The following is a 25119-nucleotide window of genomic DNA, read 5'->3' as shown; positions in this document are numbered from 1 at the left end:
ATAGAACAGCAGAACCAAAGCAAAAGGCCAACACATTTTAAAAGAAGGATAAATTCTAGCTAGTCCAAATCTTGGAGGTCAAAATAAAAGTTAAGTTCCATTTCTGACTTGAGCCAAACAGAAACAAAGCATCCTCAAGAATGAGCCGGAGGAAAGAGACAGGAGAAGGGAGAGGAAAAATCGGTGACTGGCAGTCGAGAGAGAATAGTGTACGTTACAACTCAGCTGCAACAGCCCCTGCTTCATTTTAAGGTTTGGAAGGAAATGCTTTTGTGGTTGTGAGTTTTAGCTTATTTCCTTTAGGAATTTTCATTTTTTTCTGAGTAAATCCTATCTACCAAAGCAGCAAATTTCTCCTGGCAGGATCAGACCGATACTCACATAAGCTATAGACTTGGTGTCTGTGTTAGAGTCTTCCAGAAGCTGTCAAAGACTCAATTTGAGTCTATAGCTCTCAAGATATCAAAGCTACAGAACCCTGGAAAACAACGGTCTTGGGACAAACTAAGACATTCGTTCATAGCCCTTAACTCGAGGTTGTTCAAATGTAAGTCAAATATTTTAGGAAATATTTGGTACCCACTCAGGCCCTCAATTAACAACTTCCTGAAAATTTTAACTTAAACCAGTTATATTTCACTTTAAAGATTATTCACAACTTGATTCTCACAAAGGAAAAGCATGATCTATCTATCTGGCACTAGCAATTTCTCTAACTATGACAGAATTGTCTTGAGACAAGAGGATGAAACACTGACTTCAAGTCTAAAACCACTCCCCTAAACACACATTAGGCACTCGTGGTTTCAATTTCCTAAGTAAAACTCAGTATCATGCCCCAAAGATGTGCCACATATTTTCAAAGGCTAAAATACAAGGCACTGTAAAAATGGGGCGGGGTGGGGAGGGGGGAGGATTACTTCTTGTGTCCACTGAATTTTGAAAGCCATTAAAAATAATGCTTTGGGGATGCCTGGGTGGCTCGGTCATAACACATCTGAATCAGCTCAGGTCACGATCCCAGGTGCTGGGATAGAGCTCCACATCGGGCTCCCTGTTCAGCGGGAGACCTGTTTCTCCCTCTCCCACTCACCCTGCTGGTGTTCCCTCTCTTGCTGTCTCTGTCAAACAAATAAAATCTTAAAAAAAATAGTTAAAAAATTTTGATAATGCTTTGACATACCTGACAATTCTTGTTTCACAAACGAGAGAACAGCCAGATAGACCTGACAGTCGGCTATGATTATTTGCCTCTGAAGCCGATCAACCATAGAGGGGGCAGATTTTCGGATGTCAACCTGTTGGGTGGAAAGAAAGTACATGCTGACGAATCACACACAAGAACAGGACTCCATCCAAACCCCCATTACTTGACTGTGCAAAATAATTTCACACAAGAACTGGGAAGCAGGGCATGGAAAGCCAAGACCAGATTTATACCATATTCCCATGAGATCTGGCTGTTTCGTTAACCATACGATGAAGAACATTGTAACAAAAACAAAAAACATTGCAACTCAAAGACAAATATTCTAAGCGAGAACAGTGAAGTTGGTGGACACCAGGAAAGTCAACACAAAAGTTCAGAGGTTTACCTTCTTTGAAACGAGTTCTTACTTATCCAAAATAAAAACCACTAAAGGTAGAAAACATATTCCCCAAAACAGATAACCCGAAAAGCCACTCTGCAGCCATCTACCTTCGTTCATGTAGGACGAACAGGGCGGGTCATAACTTCAGTGCACACAACTGAGATGTGAGGGTCAAAAACTGATTACATTTTAGTTAAGGAGAAAATAGGTTTGAATGAACCACAAACTGAACTCGGAATTTAGGCTATACCTCACCTCTAAGATGACTACTTCGATGAAAGAAGCAAAACATAAAACAAAAAAAACCCCAGACTTTTTATAAAATGTTGGTCCTTATTGTAAAGAATGTTTGTAAGTGAAAAAAACTTATCCCCAAATAGAATACTGCTTTTTTTTTTTTTTTTTTTTTAATTTGTCAGAGAGTGAGCACAGACAGAGAGGTAGGCAGAGGGAGAAGCAGGCTCCCTGCTGAGCAAGGAGCCCGATATGGGACTCAATCCCAGGACCCTGGGATCATGACCTGAGCCGAAGGCAGCCGCTCAACCAACTGAGCCACCCAGGCATCCCAGAATATTGCATCCTTAATGCAAAGTGAACCTGAACAAGATACGCCAAATACTTTTCATCAGCTTTCACAGTAATATAAGAAATGCTAGGATCTTTACAAATATGACAATAGCATATATAGTAGACACAAAACAATGAACTGTTTTCCTTTTTTACATTAGCATAATCTATTCTGGTCACTATTGTTGCAAGTGTAGTCCCAGAACTCATTACTTTGCTTAGGCAAATGTCAGTCTATTGATGCTCCCGGTTCTTTGTAATAACATCTACTGTGTGGGGTTGTTGGAAGGGCTAATGAGGTATTGTATGTGAAAACGCTTTTTTCAATTGCAAAGACCCATTATCAATGTTAATCCCTAACATATGTGGTTAGGCATGGAATTAGAATCAGAAGACACACATATAAATAACTTAGAGTCTAATGAGGGAATGCTGACCTCATTACTATGTAATGTAGGTAAGTGCTCCGAAGGGTCGAGTACAGAGTACTATAGGGACAAGAAGGAAACCTACTCAGCACGGCTCTGGGGCTCGGGCAAGAGTCCTTAGAGAAAATGATCTAGGAAGAACTCAAGAAGGAGTAGGAACCAGGTCCAGAGGGAGGAGAATATTCTAGGCAGAGGGAAAGGAAATGCCAAGTCAGCCACAGTAAGGAGTTGGCAAGGAGCAATGGAACGGTAACAGTGGGGGTAAGGACACTGAAAACGAAGCCAGCAACGGACTATTTACATTTTAAAGACTGTATTATGGAGAATGAATTCGAGGCCCGTGAGGCTTGTTGCCGGCAAATGGGGATGGTGGCTGACCTCAGGACATGGCAGGGGTGGAGAGAGAGGTGGATGAACTCCGGAGGCACTTTAGAAAGAGAGCGACAGGACTCAGTCACTGATGAGATGCGGGGTTTGCAGAAGGAGCCAGCAAGGAAAGCTCTGGTCCTTCTGCGGCATCAAGAGGCTTCCTCGTGGTGGACCCCATCCCCAAGAGCAGAGGTGAAGCAACCTGGACATGAACGAAGATGGGCAGCTTTTGAGGACTATAACCCAAAGACGGGTTTGTCAGTTCAACAGGTAACACAGGGGAGACCCCTGGGCCATCCAGAAACACCAGGGGGTAAGGAGGATGCCTCCCCAAAGACCAGACTACCACACTGAAAGGTGAAAGCAAAATCAGGAAAAGTGAACGACAATGTTGTTGTTGTTGTCAGGGGGAAAACTAGGTGAATAGCTGAATTCTTCAATAATGCCAAAATGCAACATATTTGAATTATACATTCGCACGAAAGACTCATTACAAACACTCTTAGCATGTGGCCCATTATGGAAGAAGATAATCTTAAAATAGCAAAAGAATTAATGCACTGAATGGCTTTAAAGACTGACAGGGCAGGTGGGGGTGGGTCCTACTGTTCAAAAAAATATATTTTACATAATCAAAAGCTGTCAGAAGCACGTAGTGCTTTCAGTCATATCCGAAGTTTCGGAAACCAAGTAAAGGAGCAATGCCCGACGACAGCGGCACCCCGTTCACAGCCTGAAGACAGAACTTACATTCTTCTTAATTTTATTCTTGATGGTTTCAATTACTCCAGCCTCTTCGCTTTCACACAGTTTTTCTGTTGTCTTTAAGTCATCACACGCCAACTGCATTTTTTCCTCCTCAAACGTCATCATGGCGTTCTTCCAAGAAAGAAATAAGGAAAGAATGAATGAATGCGTCAGTCTCTGGAAATTGAGGCGATTTAATACAACAAAATCCCAAACAAGGACCACCCCCCCAAATTCAAATTTTATTTGTTGCAAATAAAAGAATTAGAATGTTACAGCCTTCCTCAATCATTTCCAAGAACTATAATCTCAATATGAAATAATATACCTCTATCACACCTACATGAAAAAACATAGGGTAGTAAACATTCTCACAGTTACCATTCTAGGATCTTTTTCGTTGTTACTGAATGCAGTAACCAAAGCCCTGTGTAAGTTCTGATCGGTCCACTTCGTTCAGTTTTTATCGACATCTCACTGAAAAGTTCATTCTCCCCATACATAGACCCCACACATTACCCTGTCAAGACAGGCTAACGAAATGTCAGTGATTAGGTTTGCCTTAAAAAGCCTCAGTCTTTTCAGGGACAGCAATTCAAATGGGTTCCTTTACTTGGAACTCGTATTACACTGTCCATAGTGAAAAATTCCACTGGCAGCCTGGTCGGTTTTTCCAGGCCACAACTGACTAGGTAGGGGCAATCCCTTCTCTGCTGAAAACCTGCTACTTTCACCAGTGACACAGAGGTTTCTGAGGTTATGAATGGGCTGTAGGGGCAGAGACCAGACACTTGGTTCTTGGAAGGACCTAATGAGCTCATCGCAGCTAGCACTCTACCATGCCCTATCCATTCAGCGAGCCCTCTCCCCACTTGGCGTTCTAGGCCTCCTTGGTAGGATTCCAGTATACTCTCCCCTTATAGCGAAACCAGACCACAGCCACCTTTGCCCAAGCCCCCTGCCACACTTTCTTTCCAAGCAGACCCCAGCCCTGCTACAACCTCCCTCCCCACTTTCCTCCTCCCAGCCAAGCCTTTGGCTGCATCTCCCTCCCTGCCTTTGTAGTGAGGTGGGTCCTCATGCTGTGATTCCCAGGGTACCACTGTCCTTAAAGTCGGATGCTATGCTTTATTGTAAATGTCAAGCCTTAAAAATTTGTGTTGTATTCCCTGGCAAGAGGAGGAAATAAATAGCCTAAATGAAAACCCATGTCACCAGAAGCTGGCCTGATGCCTGCAGTGGGGCACCGAGAACAGGCACAGGACACACCAGTCTGCAGAGATCTTCTTAGATCTGAAATTATTTTAATGCTTTATTTTACTTCACTCAGTTTCTACACATACTGATTATAAATATGTACACACACACATATTTGCTATTATACCATTCTGTGATAGTTTGTTTTTTTTTTTTTAAGATTTTATTTATTTGAAAGAGAGAGATCACAAGTAGGCAGAGAGTCAGGCAGAGAGAGAGGGGGGAAGCAGGCGCCCTGCTGAGCAGAGAGCCCGATGCGGGGCTCGATCCCAGGACCCTGAGCCGAAGGCAGCAGCTTAATTCACTGAGCCACCCAGGCACCCCCGATAGTTTCTTTTTAAATTATGTATTTGAAAGTTGTTTGTGTTATATTATACATATTTCTGGGAAAAAAGCACCCAACTTTCTACATTGCCAAATTTTCTTCAAACACCTAACTGCAACCTATTCCTTCAATTCCTAAATACTAATATTTAAAAATGTAATAGTAACTAATAAGTTTCAACTCTGCTAATTTAACTTGCTTCCCAGTCCACATTTATTCAATATAATTTTAAAGCAAGCCTTTAGTATCCAAAGTCTGACCTTTTTTGTTTTTTAATCCCTAATGCAATTTTTTGGAAGGGTCTTTGCAATTTTATTTTTATTTAAAAAAATTTTTTTTTATTGAGAAAAACAGAATACTTTGGAAGGTATAAGCATTTAATTTTTTAAATAAAGGGAAAGAGAATATCTCATAGATGCTGGCTAATAGGCAAAACTTTATCATACTTTTAAATTCAAAAAAGATCCGTATCTATAGGGGCACCTGGATGGCTCAGTCAGTTAAGCATCTGACTCTTGATTTCGACACAGGTTATGATCTCAGGGTTGTGAGATTGAGCCCCTTATCAGGCTCTGCATTCAGTGGGGTCTGCCTGAGATTCTCTCTCTCCCTCTCCCTCTGCCCTGCACCCCCCACCCTGTGCATATGCCTGCTCTCTAAAATAAATAAATAAATCTTTAAAAAATTAAAAAAAAAAAAAGATCTGTTATCTATACAGCTAGTAACTTTAAGACATACTTTATATACTTGTTTCCTTCATGCCAATAGCTCTTCCCATACCAACTTACCAAAAAACTGACGAAGCTGGCTCCAAAACTCATTAACGGGCTATGATTTCTGTTAAGAAAACAAAATAAAATTATTTTTAATGTATACCTTTATAAATATTTGATATATTAGGATTACTACATATTCCTAATAATTGGACCGATAAGCAAAGTCTTAAAGCTGATTCAATTTTCCTAAGAAAGGGGCTCCTGGGTGGCTTAGTCAGTTAAGTGCCTGACTACTGATTTCGGTTCAGGTCATGATCTCAGGGTTGTGAGATCAACCCCCATGCCAGGCTCCAAGCTGGGAGTGGAACCTGCTTGAGGCTCTCTCCCTCCCCCTCTGCCCCTACCCTCTTCTCACCCCACTTGTCTCAATTTAAAAAAAAAAATTATCCTAAGAAAAAAGTTGGAGGCAAGGAGGTTCACAGATCTGTTTGCTAAAATAGAACTGCCCGATTCTTCAAAGCAAGGCAAACAAGAAAATAAAATTATAACAGAGACTGCTTTAGTAAACCAACCTGACATCTGCAAACATGTGGCCAACGAAGATGATCGATATTCATTTTAAAAAATGCAAAACATGGGGCACCTGGGTGGCTCAGTGGGTTAAAGCCTCTGCCTTCCGCTCAGGTCATGATCCCAGGGTCCTGGGATCGAGCCCCACATCAGGCTCTCTGCTCAGCAGCGAGCCTGCTTCCTCCTCTCTCTCTGCCGCTTCTCTGCCTACTTGTGATCTCTCTCTCCAACAAATAAATAAATAAAATCTTTTTTAAAAAAATGCAAAACATGTTTGAAAGTTTACACACATAAAATATCATTTTTGAAATAGATCAAAAGTTTTTTTTGTTTTTGTTTTTTAAACCATGGAGCCAACCTTGAAAGTTCACTCATTCCATCACAACTTTAAGAATGCCTCCCTAGGGTAACACTCTTGGGTCCTCTCCCTCCTCAGGAGCTTTGTATTATCACTCTGTTACCGCTCAATAAACCTTGCTTTGCTGCCCACAAAAAAAAAAAAAAAAAAAGAAGAAGAAGAAGAAGAACGCCTCCTTCAAGTCAGACACTCCACCACTGTAATAGTCATACAATTACATATGTAAGCCAAAGAGAAACTAAATCAAACTAATACGAATTCAACGAATAAAGGAGTATAAACTTTCCACTTCAAATACACAACCAGTGCAAAATCCAAATGTCTGTACATTTCACTAGAAAACAAGTGGTAATTGCCTTCTTAAAGTAAAATAACTTTGCTGATTTTTTAATTATGTAAGATAACATATGGTCATTCTAAAAAAAGGAGAGAACAATGCATTTAGTCAATCCCCTACAGGAAATTTAGTTTGTGCCCAAAGAGAATGTGTGTTTGGGGGTGGGGGGTGGGGAGCATGAGCACCGGTGTGTGTGTGTGTGTGTGTGTGTGTACGTACACGCATATAGCCAATGCGTGTATCAGATGAACGTCTTGTCTTGTACCTATGTATTTTCAGGCAAGTCCAATATATTCTTGGGAGATATTGCTAGAGATAGCTTTACTGAGTCAAACAGTATGTATACCCATTTTCCTCTTTTGCGGGGAGTGAGTGGAGGAAGCAAGGAGAGGGAGGAAGGTAGGAGAAAGAGGAAGGGCAGCAAGGAACCCAATTTATTTGGAATATCTAGGTTCTGCTACATTTCCCCCCCCATCTATTTAGTACTCACTCAAATTCTACAATGAACAACAATTTGTTTACCCCCACCTAAGAGGATCCTAAACCAACAAGAAAAATTGTAGGAAGGTCAACTCATTCGTGAAGAATCCCCCACCAGCCTTCACATCCCTAAACCCAGCTCGAGCAGCACATCTGGAGCCCAGTGCCACGCCTGCCACCCCTCCACCATGAGGCAGAGCAGATGGCAATTCTCCCAGCCTGTGGCTCTGCGTGGACATACCATTACAGGCTCCCAACCTAATTTGGTTTGCTTATGAGCGCCCCCTCTAGAACATTATTTTCTGCCTCTTAGCCTTTATCATGCCTTACACACAACAGGCTTCCAACAAATGCGAACCAGTGAAGGAATGGAAGGCAGAGACCCCTGCCTTTCAGGAACAAACACGTCTCAATCATGGGCTCCAGTGCCTCCCCTTTCCTTGGGGACACGTTAGCCACCTTGACACCCGGAAGATGAAAGAAGCTGAAACTAGGGCCTGGTGTAGCTCCATGTGCTCCTTGCTCTGGACTAAAATTAGGTTTCTGAGAGCCAAGGCTATTAATTATTCATGGTGCCCTAGCCTGGCCCTCGGTACTTCACATACCATCGCAGGGGAAAAGCCAGCCCCATGGGAATGCTCTTCCCTCCCTAATGCAAAGTTTCCACAAACCCACAGCATCTGGGACGTTAGACCTTGTACCCAGCGCAATAAGCAGACCACTAAACACGCACCCCCCCCCCACAACCAGGCTGCACAAGGCCTGTCGTTTTAGGACTTTAACAAGGTTCACTTGACTTTTAAAGCTCCGTTAATTTACTTCATCTTGGCCCAGAGATTTGTTTCTACATAAAACTCACTCACTCGGGGGATTTGGAAGTGTTCCCTAAGAGTACAAGTCTCATTACTTTAAAACTAGAGCTAAGGAAGCAGAAGGAAGAGGCTCCTCGCTCATCACAATATGCTCACACTGGGAACCAATTAACAACGACCCAAACTCGAAGGGAGTGAGGATATTATGTAAAGACTGAGTACAAAGGTAAGCATTAGAACCAAAACACAAACCTTCCTAAATACCAGGAAATCTACAAGAACAGAGGTGAGGACAAGCGAAATAGACCACCTGGTAAAAACCCCCCTTATTTAAAAGAAGGAAGGATAGGGGCGCCTGGGTGGCTCAGTGGGTTAAGCCTCCGCCTTCAGCTCAGATCATGATCTCAGGGTCCTGGGATCGAGCCCCACATCCGGCTCTCTGCTCTGCGGGGAGTCTGCTTCCTCCTCTCTCTCTGCCTGCCTCTCTGCCTACTTGTGATCTCTGTCTGTCAAATAAATAAATAAAAATCTTTAAAAAATAAAAAATAAAAGAAGGGAGGTTATAAGTATAAAAACATATACATATTTGCTAATATTGAAAAACAATGGTGGAATAACCTATAATTTTTTTAAAAATGGATACCTACAAGGTGAGAGAAGGAACAGGGAAGAAGAAACAAAGATAGAAACAAAGCTTCTCTGTAGATTAAACATTGGAACCATGTAAATATTGCATATCATAACACATTTTAATAACACAACCCCTAAAATGTAAAATTAATGCAAATCCAGTTGGTAAAATAACCACACAGAATTATTCCAAGTGATGTTAGAACATAATAGTCTAACAGTGCATTTTTATTATGAAATACCCTTAAAAACAGACCTCAGAAGATGGCAAAGAAAAAAAAATTGTTTTCACTAATCATATCCTCACCAGTCAACTTGGTATTGTCCTTCTAAGGCTGCTGGGGCTGTAGTTTGTGATAAAGTAACATGGAGGTATGTCGATGTTTGTTGGGACTCAGGGCTTTGTGCACAGGGAAAAAAACGAAGTTAATTAAAAATCTTATAGCCTAGAATAGGAACTCATCTTTAAAAAATACTTATTTTCTGTCTACTGAAGAAGCCTAGAAATAACACCGCCAATAGCAATGAGAATGCTTAGTACCTTCTCTAAATACATTCAGAAAAAGAACCCGTGGCTCCTTGAAGAAATGACTGATTCCAGGACAGGGATAAGAAATGTTCAGGAAGAGCCTGGAATAGCTTATTATAGCAGCAAGCAAGGAAACCTAAAAGCTATATTAGCGTCTTGAAGAGGTTCCCACTATGCAAACATGGGACAATTTAATTCCTAATGAAGGTAAAAACAGCAATGGATTGAAACATCAAATATGAATAAACGGTAAGTCCATAATGGTACTTTTAATTAAAAACAAAACAACAACAACAAAATCTCTCTGGTTGTTTATGGAAGATCCTAAGGAACGAACTCATTATTTTGGAAACGGATTTAAAAGAAGAGAACAGGGGGGCGCCTGGGTGGCTCAGTGGGTTAAAGCCTCTGCCTTCGGCTCAGGTCATGATCCCAGGGTTCTGGGATCGAGCCCCGCATCGGGCTCTCTGCTCCGCGGGGAGCCTGCTTCCTCCCGTCTCTCTCTCTGCTTGCCTCTCTGCCTACCTGTGATCTGTCTGTTAAATAAATAAAAAAAATCTTTAAAAAAAAAAAAAAAAAAAAAAAAAGAAGAGAACAGGGGCTCCTGGGTGGCTCAGTGGGTTAAGCCTCTGCCTTCGGCTCAGGTCATGATCTCAGGATCCTGGGATCGAGCCCCATGTCAGGCTCTCTGCTCAGCTGGGAACCTGCTTCTCTCTCCCTCTCTGCCTGCTGCTCTGCCTACTTGTGATCTCTGTCAAATAAATAAATAAAATCTTTTTTAAAAAAATAAAAGAAGAGAACAAACAAGCATGTACCCTGTTTTTTCTCTAAGGACTCAGACTAAGGAATTAGCTGGGTGGGAGGGCAGTCTTTTTACAAAAATATCCTGGGATAATAAATGAAAAGCAAAAGATAGAATCAGTGTTTCATTTTGCAGCTCCTAATGAAGTAATGGACCTGGGCAATGACTGTAGAGACAAGGGAACATATTAAACAGCACCACGCTGTGGAAAACTCTGCAGGACAAATCCTAGTTTCCTCAATGACAATAAAAAAGTACATAAGGAGAGGGAAGAAATGGAAAGGGACTCTCCAAAATAAAAGGTATAGAATACCACAATTAAAGACAGAGACACATCAAATACACACACACACACACACACACACACACACACACACACACACACCAATTCGAATAGGAAACGGAAATCAAAATAGCACCAAGCCACTAAGAATCTAAGGATAAATCTAACAGAGATGTGCAGTACTGCCACACTGAAAACTCAAAACATTACTAAAAAAAATAATAATAATAATAAAGACCTGAACCAGGGGTTTTTTTTGTTTGTTTTTTTTTTGGTAAATCTTTTTTTTTTTTTTTTTTTTTTTTTAAGATTTGATTTATTTATTTGACAGAGAGAGGTCACAAGTAGGCAGAGAGGCAGCGGGAGGGGGGGTGGCGGTGGCGAGGGAGCAGGCTCCCTGCTGAGCAGAGAACCCGATGCTGGGCTCAATCCCAGGACCCCGGGATCACGACCTTAGCCAAACAGAGGCTTAACCCACTGAGCCACCCAGGCGCCCTAACTAGGGTTTCTTAACATTTTGGGTCAGGTAATTTTTTTCTTGTGGGGTCTGTCCTAGGAGTTGTAGGATGTTGGGCGGGATCCCTATTCTTGGTCTATAAGATGCCAGTAACACACAGCCACTCTTCCACCATAAATGTGACAACAAGAATGCCTCCAGTCTTTGCCAAACGTCCTCTGGGAGCAAATCGACCCTGCCTGAGAACCACTAATCTCAATACAGAGATATACAGCTCATATGGGTTGGAATTCAACATTGCTACAATGTTAATTTCTCTTAAACTGAACTATAACTTCAATGCAAGCTAAAGCAAAATCCCTGCTGTGTGTTTGTGCTGTGTACGTGTGTGCTGTACCTGCTGTGTGTGTGTATTAAAAAGTTGAATCTAAAAATCTACATGGAAAAGAAAAATACTTGCAATGGCCAAACCAAATCTGAAGAACAATGATAAAGCTGGAGACCTGATATCAAAACTTAATTAAAATTAAGAATTTCATTCACTCAGAGATTAAAAGACAAGTCACAGAGTAGGAGAAGACAGTTAAATATATTTATCCAACAAAAAGCTCATCCTCAGAATATGTAAAGAATTCCCGCGAATCAGTAAAAAACCACAACACCAGTAAAAAACAGCAAAAGTCTTTACTAGGCCCTTCACAAAAGAGGATATCTTAAAGTCAATAAGCATATTAGAAAGTGCTGAACAGCACTGGTTATCAGGGAAATACAAATTAAAATCACAATGAGATTCTACCATGCTCTCATCAGACTGGCCATACTTGCAAGGACTAACACTACCAAGCGTTAATGAGAATGTGGAGCAACTGGAACTCTCACACACCGTTTAGCAGTATCTACTAAAGCTAAAACACATGCCTACCCTGTGATCCTGTAACTTCACTGCTCGATATATGTATCATATACATATATATATATATACACACACACACACGTGTATATATGTGTGCGTATAAATGCATATATGTACACATATATGTACGTGTGTACACACACACACACACACCCCAGAACTGAATTATTACTATGCCCGCAAAAGATATGTATGGCACGGTAATAGTACTATTCACAGTAGCCTCAAAGTGGAACAAATAATTGCAGTATATTCATTCAATGAAACAGAATAGTTCCCAGCTAACAAACTCCTGCTAAATATAATAACATGAATCAATTTCATAGATAATGTTGAGTGAAAAAAGCCAGACACAAGATTATAGGATTCCACTGATATGAAGTTCAAAACTACTGTTCTGACCTCTGTCATCAGAGGGCAGAATTACTCACTGAGGAGGAGCTCAAGGGAAGATGCTGGAATGCTGGAAACATCCTATAACTTTATCTGGGCTTAAGTAGTTATACTGCGGTGTTTACCCACATATACATTCTGCATTGTATGTAAGCTTTTCCTTATGAAAAAGAAAAAATTAAAGAGAAAAAAAATCAGATAAATAATCACTGAAGGCATTTGATTAGATCAATGAATTATTAATTTATTAAGTATGGCTACATTTTCAAAACTATTTTTTAGAGATGTTTACAAAAGTATTTACAGATGAAATGATGACTGGGACTTGCCTCGAATACAAATTGAGGTAAGAGTATTAAAAGTGAGCAGAAGTACAGATAAAATATGATTGGCCATGACTTAATTCCTAAGGCTGGCTGACCAAAACATGGCAATTAATGATTTTTATGTACTTAAGAAGATATAGGATATTTTCAAAATAAAAAGTTAAAAAGCAAACACAAATCAAAAATCCTCTGCAAAAGAGGTCTTTTGGAATTTTTTTTTTTTTTTAAAGATCTTTTGTATTTGAGAAAGAAAGAGAGGATGAGCTGGGAGGACAGGCGGGGAGCAGGGAGAGAGGGAGAAGCTGGCTCCCCACTGAGCAGGGAGCCCCAATATCGGACTTGATCCTAGTACCCTGGGATCATGACCTGAGCCTAAGGCAGATACTTAACCTACTGAGCCACCCAGGTGCCCCTGGAATCCTTTTTGATGAGAAGTCTTATTATGGTCATTGCCATTGTTTGCTTTTTGAAAATGAACCACCAGTAGAAATATAACGGCTCTAGATTTTTCTCTCTGTATATGGAGTCTCCCAAAGGCAGAAACCCTGTTGCAAATACCGAGGAGCAACTGATGATCTTTTCCTCAATTCATCAACACTGCCAAAGTTTAAAACACATTTTTCTAGGATATTAAAACCCGGGATAATGAAAATTCCTGAAATTCAGCAGAAGATAATATATGCACTTGATTTTCAAAGGAGCATTTTTTCCATTTAATAAATGGGCATAATTATTATCAGTCAGGCCCTAACAGAATATGCTTTTTCAAAGTGGCTGGAATTTTCAATTTTCATTTTTCAAGTGGCTGGAATTTTTTAAACTTCTGATATTTGTGAAAATGTTCTATATTTATATGATGTTGAGTTCTTAGAAGGATTCCCCAAAAGGACTTTTCTCCCCTTCAGATGTGCAGGGAGATTGGACTTTGTGCATTAAAAAGGTGATCCAGGGCCACCTGAAGCTAATCAGCCATGGCAATCATCCTCACCTTTTGCAGCAGCCCCGAGATCCCAGATTGAGGATCAAAGAAATAATCATAAATTCACTCCGTGCTGCTCTTCAAGGGGGCTAGCCTTTTCTGTGACCCAGGCTGCTCATGGGACCCATGATGTTTTAAAAATCACAGGTCCTTAGGGCCCCTGGCTGGCCCAGTTGGTTAAGTCTCTGACTCTTGATTTTAGCTCAGGTCAGAAGATCAGGCCCCTTGCCGGGCTCCATGCTGGGTGTGGAGCCTGCTTAAGATTCTCTCTCCCTCTGCCTCTGCCCTTCCTCCCTCTTCTTCCCCACCCCTTAAAAAAAAAAAAAAAATCACAGTTCCAGAGCACGATAGGAGCAATTAAGGTACTGAATGCTTGCATAGATGTCACTCTCCTTGCCTTCAGAAACAAAACTTTTGCTAACAAGACAAGTGATATCCTGTGCTCTGTCTCGTGTCTCTATGTGCTCTAAATGGGACAAAACTGTCAGTACTGTCAGTACTTCATTTTTCTCTGAAAGTAAACAGTGCCAACGGAAGAAAAAAGCTAAGTGCATGAAGCCACTCACTGCAGCATTATCCAGGACAGAGAAAACCTAAAAATCTGTCCACATAGGGGGAAAAGCTTCATGACACTGGATCTGGAAATGATTTCTTGGATAGGACACCAAAGGCACAGGCAGCAAAAGTTAAAAAAAAAAAAAAAAAAGTAAAAATAAAAACTGGACTGTACCAAAATAAAACCTATCCATCAAAGACATGATCAACAGTAAAAAGGCAACTACAACCCACAGAATAGGAGAAAATATTTGCAAATTATCTGGTAAGGGGGTAATATCCAGACTATATAAGTAACTCCTATGACTCAATAACAATCAAAGATAACCTAATTAAAAGACATTTCTCCAAAGAAGATATATAAATGGCCAAAAAGCACATGAAAAGATGCTCAATATCACTGATCACCGGAGAAATGCAAATCAGAACCATGATGAAATGCCACCTTTCGTCCATTTGGATGGCTGTGATGAGAGGAAGGAAAGAAAATGAAAGTGTAATGAGGATGTGGACAAATGGGAACCCTTGGGCACTGCAGGAGGGGATGTAAAATTGTGCAGCCTTGTGGAAAACAGCACAGCAGTTCCTTAAAACATCAGACATGAAATTTTCCTGTGGCCCAGCAATTCCACCCCTGTGTATATGCCCCAAAGCACTGAAATCAGGAACTCCAACAGATGACTGTATGCCCATGTTCCAGCACCGTTACTCAGAAGAGCCACTAACGAAGATGAATGGATAAACAAAATGCACACAAAATGAGATATACATGTATAATGGAATATTATTCAGCCTTAAAAAGTTCTGGCTCATGCTGCAATGTAGATGAGTCATGAGGACGTTATGCTACGTGAAACAGGGCAGTCTCAAAAAAGTACTGCACGAGTCCACGTACACGAGGTACCCTTAGGAGTCCAATTCAGAGAGACTGGAAGTAGGATGGTGGTTGCCAGTGGCTGGGGGCAGGGAGGAATGAGAAGCTGTTTAGTGGGCACAGAGTTTCAGTTTTGCAAGATGAGTTCTGGCAATGGTTGGAACCACAATGTCAATGTATTTAACTAAATGGCATCCTTAAAAGTGGTTCAAATGGAAAATACCATGTTATGTATATTTTATCACAATCAAAAAATTTCCGAAAATGGACAGAAAGCCTGCAAGAGAGTAACCTAGAATAACCTAGAAAAATGCCTGTGACAGAATATAATGTAAAAACAAAAGTTCTGTGTTCACTATGTTCCAATACGTACAGACAATTAAAAGAAAATGAAAATACTTGTTGTGGGGGAGGGCAGTAAGATTAATGGTGATTTGAGTCAATGTTAAGTGTATAAATGTGGGATGATAAACAGTCACGACAAAAGCTGCACTAATCATCTGTTTCAATAACGTCATCGTAGACACACTCCCTACATTTAGACACCTTTTAGAGAGGAAAAAAAATGCATCATTTAAGTCAATTTACTTGTTCTAAATACTCCATGATTCAGTTGTTGCTTTGATACAATTTCTCAACAGAACAGAGCATCCAGCCAACCAAACAGAATAATGGGGCGATTCAAGAGCAAAACAGACAAAGCTTGCGTGGGAGTGAGCTATTCACTCAACAGCAAGCCCGTGCCCAGCTGTGGCCCAGGGTACTGTGAGTGTGGGGCAAGGAGACAAATGGTCGCAAATGGGGAGAGATCCTTACAGGAGGTGATGCCCCGAAACAGTCTGATGGTTTTCCAAAAATGAATGCAAATGATTTGGAGATTGCTTTTCATAGTATCTATGTAAGTAATGTAAATAAGATTTTTAAATGCATCTCCTTCAAAATATTAAAAAAAAAAAAAAAAGGAAGCCAGCCAATAAGCCAACTAGAGTCACAGAGTTCTTGCTTTTTGAACTAATTATTTTATTGAAAAATTTTCTCCATTTTTAACAGGGAAATCTTCCCTCTATCATGCTGACTTCTCCCACCCTGCCAAGAAAAAAAATAAGAAACTCCTTATTACGAAGGCTTCTAGCAAAAGGAGAGTTAAAAACTGAAGTATGCCAAAGTCAGTACAAAATAGGTAAAGCTTGGGGCTGTCTCAATCTCACAGGACACTGGCCACCCACATGTACACCTGGTAACTTGTCCTCACGGATCCTGGCCTATTCCCTCAATTTCACTGTCCTGTATTTCAAGCCCTCTCTTGAGTATATGGTGTTAACTATCAATAGAGAAGATTTAATGGACTCTTCTGCAATGAACTACGTTTTCCAAATAGACTGAACTTACTTTTCGACACCACTCCGCAATGGGAAGCCACTACGGTGAGCTGCTTGAAGGGCTCGATCTTGATCTGAAGACAGCAGCAACGATAGAGAAAGGAATGCCTGGCCTGCCAGAGCCAAAGAGCGGAATGGTTTTTATCACTCCCCAGCTAAAGAGACGAGAAGATTCATCTAGGCTTCTACTATGCCAGTGACCAAGAACAGCAACGTTTCCAGCCCTTGTTCTTGTGGCATTTTCTCAACAAATGGGCTTGCGTGACAGCGCCTGCCTCCTGTGCAGGAAGACCAAAGGTGCCTCAATAGTGATGAGGGAAAGGCTCCAGCCCATGGGTCTAGCAAGAAAAGTGCCCTCTTCCCTCAGATGGCAGCCGTGGAAAATAAAGGTGACAAAGTTCATTTGAAAGGTTTTTCTTGACGTGATTTATAATAGTTGTTAATAACATTTCTCGAAACAGAAAAATCTAATTGATTCTGAAAGTATCTTAGTTAAGAAGTCCTACAAAGGCTTCCTTCATGTAGGACACATAGCATCCCTAGAGGTCTCCCGTACGAACGGAGAGCATTGGTACAAAGTTCCCTTTTGAAGCCTGTTACAAATCAGATTGTAATATAAATTAGTTAACTCTCAGGTACCAGCCTGTTAAGCATCCAGCTCTGGATTTTGGCTCAGGTCATGATCTCGGGGTTGTGAGACTGAGCCCCATGTCGGGCACCATGCTGGGTATGCAGCCTGCCTGGGATTCCCTCTCTCCCTCTGCCCTTCCCCTTCACCCCCACCCCTGCCCCCCAGGTTCATGCTTGCTCTCTTAAAATAATTAAAAAAGGAATAGCAGTGGATCTATCCCATTCATGGTTCATTCTCCAGGTCCATGCACCCCGCTGCTCCACATGTCGTAAGTCTCCAGGATTCACGAAAGACTCTACTGTAAGTGGGGAAGCCGTCAGCTGCGGCAAGCACGGGGGCACCTGGGGGGCGGGGGGAGGCGACGCTGCAGCAGGGAGACCCAAGCAGGGGTCTTGGGCATTCCCTACATCTTGACCTAGTTAATTATCTACGAGCATATAATTAATAAGATACTCTACCTGGCACTGGAAAAAAGTAACCAGGCCCCGGATCCTTCCATCCTATGGACCACTGCTCTGATGGATGCCTTTCCGGACATACGTTCATGAAGGATACATCTCCTGCTTAGGTCAAGATGCCCTTCAAAGCCACTGTGGTGTTTTAAAAGATAAAGAGCTTCTGTAAGTGCACAGCAAAATCAGAATTGCACTTTCCAGGCTTGTCTCTGGCATCCCTGCAAAGGAAAAGCTAGCAGCAGATTCAGGGGTATGCCTCTGAACTTGGGGAGGAGGGTGATTTGGGGAACCACCACAAAGGAGAAATGGTGAGCAGGGCAGAGGACACAGAGGTTTCAGCTGGGTTGGAGGCTGGGGAGTCTGAGGCTGGACTGCTGAGAACCACCTCCCTCAGAGCCCCAAATGGTGGCCCAGCACCCAGCTGGCAAGGCCCATGAGATGAGAGGAGGAAAGCCTGCAAAAGGGAAAGAAAAAAAAAAAAAAAGCTAAATAAGAGCCAGAGACACCAGTCTGGCCCTGAGTCCCCATCCTTTAATTTCCAAATGCTTTCCTGAGTTAGAATTAATACGACAGACTATTTAGGAAGCTGATATTTAGAAAGTAAAAAGAAAGTTTGTCTTGCTACATACAAAACAACAAGACCAGGCCGCGTTGTTATGCCGCACACAAAAATAAACTCAACATGGACTAAAGACCTAAATGTAAGACCTGAAACCATTAAACTCCTAGAGGAAAACATAGGCAGTAATCTCTAGGCCTTTGCAATATTTTTCTGGCTCAGTCGCCTCAAGCAATGAAAACAAAAGCAAAAATAAACAACTGGGACTACACCAAAATAAGAAAACAAAACCATCGGCAAACAAAAAGGCAACCTACTGAAGGGGAGAAGATAACTTGCAAAGGTTACAACCAATAAGGGGTGAATAGCAAAAATATATAAAGAACTCCTACAACTCAACACCAAAAAAATAAATAATAATCCAAATAAAAAATGGACAGAGCCTCTGGATATTTTTCAAAGAGCACAAAGGGCCAAGAGAGACACATGAAAAGATGCTCAACGTAACTAATCATCGGGGAAACGTAAATCAAAACCACAGTGAGAGCTCACCACTCACTAGTCAGAATGGCTAATATCAAAAAGAAAACACAAGTGTCAGCAGGGATGTGGAGAAATGGGAACCCCTGTGCACTGCTGGTGGGACCATAAATTGGTGCAGCCACAGTGGAAAACAGTATGGCGGTTCCCCAAAAAATTAAAAAGAGAAATACCATACAACCCAGTAACTCCACTTCTTGGTATTTATCCAGATAAAACAAAAGCACCAATTCAAGAGTTACATGCTCTCCTATTTTTACTGCAGCACTACTGACAATAGCCAGATATGGAAGCAACTAACCTGAGTGCCCACTGATAGGTGAGTGAATAACGAAGATGTGGCATGTGCGTGCGTGCACACACACACACACACATACACACATATACACATGGAATATGACTCAGCTATAAAAAAGAATGAGATCTTGCCATGTGCAAGATGAATCCAGAAAGCATTACACTAAGTGAGATAAATCAGACAGAAAAAAAAATACCATATGATTTCACTCATATGTGGAATCTGAAGAACAAAACAAATGGACAAACAGAACAAATTCTCAAATACAGAGAACAAACCAGTGGTCGCCAGAGGGGAGGGGAGTGGAGGCGTAAGTGAAGGGGAGTAAGAGGAAAAAATTAACAGTTCTAACGTAAGCCACAGGAATAAAAAGTACAGCACAGGAAATATAGCCAACAATATTGTCTGGTGACAGGTGATTTATCATTTATCATGGTGAGCACTTCAAAAATATATATATATAGTTGTTGAATCACTACATTCTCCACCTGAAATATAATACTGAACATCAAATATACTTCCAACAAAAGCATTTTGTCTTGAGACAAGACAGGGGAAATACAAAAGGTTCCTATTTTATTTCCTTTTCCATTATTACTTTGTCCTGTAAAATTTCCAAGTCAAAATGCAAACAATGAGAAGGGAAGATCATGTTCTCTTGCTGTGGGCTTTGGCACACGGGGTTCCCCTGCATGAGTCACTGACCTTCTACCTCTGTCCTCACTGAGCAACTGCTCATCCTCCAGGCTTTGGTCCAAAAAGTACTGGTTGCAGACCTCCCTTCCTGGTCCCTCACATCAGGCTGGAGCCTTCCAGCTCTGGGTGCATGCTGCTGCTTGGCCTTCGCCCCCAGAGCACTGCTCACACACTATTGCTGCTTTTCGCACCTGAATGGTGCCCAGCACAGAGGATGGCATCCAGAATGCCCTCGAGGCATACTTGAATGAATGAATGAGAAAGAGAATGAATGGGTGGCAGGACAAAGGAGCAACTAAAAGGTGGCAGAGAGAGTGGCTGTGTGATAGGTGAGATTACTTCTTTTTATGTTGTAAAGCTATTCTACTGAATGAAGAAATTAAGTAATGCCTACCATAGAGCAGGTAAAAGATGAATATTTACTGAACGAAGTTAACAAATAATGAATTAGTCTAGATAGAGAAAAAACCTTTTCCATGCCTAAGAAGTTACTTCTGAAAACAGCATTAACTGTTGCATAGTTTCAGGAGTATACAAAATGCTTAATTTGCTTATTGTTAATTCTCCTTAAAAAGAATCATTCTACAAGTGTATTTCTTGAAATGTTCACCTATAGGATTTTGCGAATTGTTTATGGTGGCATTATAAAGGCATGGTTTTTATTGAACTTCAGAATCCTCATTTTTATTATTTATTTATTAACATATAATGTATTATCTGCTTCAGGGGTACAGGTCTGTGAATCACCAGTCTTACACAATTCACAGCACCCACCATAGTACATACCCTCCCCAGTGTCCATCACCCAGCTACACTTTCCCTCCCCCTGGCAACCCTCAGTTTGTTTCCTGACATTAAGAGTCTCTTATGGTTTGTCTCTCTCTCTGGTTTCATTGTGTTGCATTGTTCCCTCCCTTCCTTTATGATCTTGTGTCTTGTTTCTCAAATTCCTCATATCAGCGAGATCATATGAGACAATGTGATAATTGTCTTTCTCTTATTGACTTACTTTGCTTAGCAAAATACCCTCTAGTTCCATCCACATCTTTGCAAATGGCAAGATTTCGGCAGGCTGGCTTTTTTTTTTTTTGATGACTACATAATAGTCCATTGTGTGTATGTGTGTATGTATATATATACATGCACACACACACACACACATACATATACATATATATCAGCATCTTCTTTATTAAAAGCAGCTTCTTAAACTAGGACTCCTTTTATTACATAATCATAAAATTTTCCCTTGAGTTGGCAAACATCTTGAGAACTACATAATTATGGATTGACATGTTCATTTTACAACTATTTTAAATTTTTAATAAATTAAAATTTAATCACTTGTAGAATATATTCATGAAAAAGCACAATAGAAAATAACAAATCTATTTTCCCCTGACATACTTACAGTCGATCCCAGACTAAAAAGAATTCCCTGTATCTGAAAGTCCATTTAAGAAAAAAATTAACTCGGGACACCTGGGTGGCTCAGTTGGTTAAGCAGCTGCCTTCGGCTCAGGTCATGATCCCAGCGTCCTGGGATCGAGTCCCACATTGGGCTCCTTGCTCAGCGGGGAGCCTGCTTCTCCCTCTGCCTCTGCCTACCACTCTGTCTGCCTGTGCTCATGCTCTCTCTCTCTCTCTCTAATAAATAAATAAATAAAATCTTCTAAAAAAAAAATTAACTCAAAATGGCAATCACAGATATTTCCCATGTAAATGGTCTCTTAAGAGATACTGTTCTGATTTTTTTAATAAACACAATTACAACGCACCAAAAGAAAGCAGTAGCTACTCAAAGTTTCACTATAACTTCTATTCTGGAAAAACAGAGGTAGGAAAAAAAGTTACCTGTTTTAACAAAAACTTTACATTTAATTCAAATACTATCACATCCCTCTTTTTAAAATAAGTAATTCAAATCAGAATGGTCAAGACCTTCAATTTCCCACTCCTATCAGTATGACTGCCTACAGACTATATGCCCCTTGCATAAATGAAGAAGGGCAGCAAATAGAAACATATCTATTTAATGAAGTCAGAAACAGGTAACTCAACTGAATTTAACAAAAGCTAGTCACACAAGTTCTTAAATGCTTAGGCAACTATCAAGTGTCTGAGAGTTTATCAAGTACTTCAAAATCACAACATGATAGAACATATTTGGGAAAGTAGACATATCAAGCTCACGGACTTCTTTGTCTCGCACAAATTATCCAACTATAAAGCTGCATTCATTTCTATTCCAGTAGAGACATTATCAGATCACAAAACCACAGATATATGTCACAGATCAAACCTATGTACAAGAGATTCTGTTCAATGGAATGAAATGTTTTTTCTGCCAGATTAAAGTTGCTGTGAGGATACCTGGGAAAGCTACAGTGCAGATACAACAAGCAGGCAATGTATCCAATGAACAAGGCTAAATGAATAAGCTCCTGTTCCATCGTTTCTTTACCTTCCTTTAATGGTCCTGTCTGCAATATAGAGCTATTATATTTTACAACGATCTGTTATGATTCCAAATATTAACACTAGGAGATATTTCCTTCTTCAGCTGTTTTTTAAGTACCAAATATTTCCTTTCAGTCCAGTATTGGAACTATTATGGAAACAGCTAGTGACCCCCCGCTCCAGATTTTCTGAAGAAAGGCAGTGTATAAAATATTGATCAATTGCTTTTCTAAGAATATGGGTCTTATTACCAAAAAAAGGTATCAAATCAAGCTACATATAAGCAAGAGTTCGTTTGGTTTTGCTGCTGTTGTGGTAACACAGGCTTTCCTCTGCACCATCTGTCTTCCTGCTACAAAAAGAAATAACGAAGGGAGGAAGGGAGGGGGGAACACTGTAAGTCTAAGAACGATACAGATGCCATGATTTCTGAGAAGAAAAAAGGGTATTACATACATAATAAAGTTGAATATGAAAAACTCAAAAACTCATAAAAACTCAAAAAACTCAAAATTTAAGAAAAGAATTCTGAGCTCAACACATTTTAAACTGTGAAATTTATTAAGCTAAAGCTATGAGTAGGACAGTATGAATGTTATGCTAAAATTCTATGTCATTTAGAAGCTGACATTGAAACAGCTAAATATTTCAGATAGCCACTAAATTTTGAGACACAAAATTCAAACTATTTAAAATTAAAACACATTCAAATGGACTTTTCCTGAAGTAGTATGGTGCACATATTACTTTGCTCACAGTCATTCAAACACACAACATTACAGTGGCTGATGGGAACAAAAACTGGTGCAAACCTTTCAGAAAGTTCTCCATCTTTCAAGAAAATTAAAAATAGCTCTGAGAGTCTACTCTATGAAAAATGAAATGCAGGGGCGCCTGGGTGGCTCAGTGGGTTAAGCCGCTGCCTTCGGCTCGGGTCATGATCTCAGAGTCCTGGGATCGAGCCCCGCATCGGGCTCTCTGCTCTCTAGGGGAGCCTGCTTCCTCCTCTCTCTCTGCCTGCCTCTCTGCCTGCTTGTGATCTCTCTGTCAAATAAATAAATAAAATCTTTAAAAAAAAAAAAAAAGTTCCTTTAAAAAAAAATGAAATGCAGAAAAGTAATTTTACATAAAGATGTCTGCTGTAGTATTATATATAGTATTGTCATTAGCAAGACCGACTGACTCCTGAACTCAGGAATGACCTCCTGAACTCAGGACTGCATTCCTGAACTCAGGAAACTCCTAAAAGCTTCTGCATAACTGTCCATTTCACCTTTTAGAAACTAACGAATTGCTAAACTAAGGAAGGAAAAGAAACATTTGAGGACGGAGAGCTCCTCAATGTTACTTGAGCTTCACTATAATGTTAAAATCCACTCTGACTATTCATCCTGAGCGCCCCCAACCCTGACCCCTGCTTACCCCTGGGTTAGACCCATGTGGTCTCCTTATTTGTGCAAATAAAGATGACTTTGTGAGGGAACACCACCTGGTGTTTGTACCTCTAGTCTTTGTAGCTCACGAAGGGGAGTACCCACCTTGGTCTGCTAACAGAATCAAGAAATAAGAATACTGGAATGTTGACCAATAAAAAATGTTAGACAAAATTACAATATATCCACCTAACAAAATATCATTTTATGCCCCCCCCCCCCCAAAAGTCATAACCAAAATGCTCACTCCTGTGTGCATGAGGAAAGCATGGACTTCAGAAAATGGCCCATTAAAAATGTGAATTTGATCAAGGACTGGCAGTGTGACATCGAGCAGGATATATGAACTTTTAGCCTATACTTCATTATTTAAACTTCTGATATGCCTTACATGGGCATAATAAGTATCTAAAATGCCTCGTTTCGGGGCACCTGGGTGGCTCAGTGGGTTAAAGCCTCTGCCTTCGGCTCAGGTCATGATCTCAGGGTCCTGGGATCGAGCCCCACATTGGGCTCTCTGCTCGGCAGGGAGCCTGCTTCCCCCCTCTCTCTGCCTGCCTCTGCCTACTTGTGATCTCTCTCTGTCAGATAAATAAATAAAATCTTAAAAAAAAAAATAAAAATGCCTCGTTTGAAACTTGGCACACAGTAACCGCAATAAACCAGAGACTCTGTCATGACAGGTGAAAAAGCAGAATTCCAAGGAGTGTGTGCTAATGAACTGTGTAAAAACATTCACAAAAACCCTACAATGTTATCTGTGAATAAGGGGAACTAAAGTGATTTTTCTTGTTCCTACTTTTCTTTCTTGTCTAAATTATCAGTAAATAAGCATGTATATCCTCTGCAATCTGAAAACTTTTAATTTAATCAACATATGGCATGGTTTTAAAATGTAATCTAAAATTCCATTATTTAGTTAATATCCATCCATGTACATTTTCAAAACATTACAAGTATCTTCTGACCACCTGTATGTGCCAAGCACATGAGGCTGATGTTCCAGAGTGGAAAGACTGAGCACAGATATGGATTTATCACTAAATCATTGGTTCTAGAACTGATCCTATAAGTACTTTTAAAATGGTATTCTTGGCATTTATTACACACTTGGAGAAAAACAAAACTTGTCATAAAAATTTAAGTCACTTTTTTTTTTTTTTTTTTAAAGTCACAATTAGACTGTGTTGGAGCAGTGTTTTTTCCCATGCATTCGAATGCCCCCTTTAAAATGCAGACTCCCATTCGGGTGTTCTGGGGTGAGGCCTGAGATGCTGCTACCTTATAACGGGTGGCAGCTAAATGATACCAATGCTGTTGGGTCCATAACCACATTTTTTGTAGAAAAGTCATAGGGACATGGTGAGGA

General features: G+C 40.6%; 1 protein-coding gene across 1 annotated transcript in view; it reads right to left on the bottom strand.

The window, feature by feature from the left end:
- The window catches only part of LOC111142398 (tetratricopeptide repeat domain 39C), a 102406-nt gene that overhangs the window by 53049 nt on the left and 24238 nt on the right, over positions 1-25119 (bottom strand). The window contains exons 2-4 of the mRNA XM_022495458.1: positions 6074-6122; positions 3707-3835; positions 1184-1298 (exon numbers count right to left, since the gene is read on the bottom strand). Of these exons, the coding sequence (XP_022351166.1) occupies positions 1184-1298; positions 3707-3835; positions 6074-6122 (293 nt within the window). The remainder of the gene's footprint in view (positions 1-1183; positions 1299-3706; positions 3836-6073; positions 6123-25119) is intronic.

The sequence above is a fragment of the Enhydra lutris genome, unplaced genomic scaffold, assembly GCF_002288905.1.
Source record: "Enhydra lutris kenyoni isolate GAN:26980312 unplaced genomic scaffold, ASM228890v2 scaffoldscaffold8, whole genome shotgun sequence".
NCBI classification, from domain to species: Eukaryota; Metazoa; Chordata; class Mammalia; order Carnivora; family Mustelidae; genus Enhydra; species Enhydra lutris.
The sequence above is the reverse complement of the archived record's forward strand: the minus strand, read 5'-3'. Positions and strand labels throughout refer to the sequence as shown.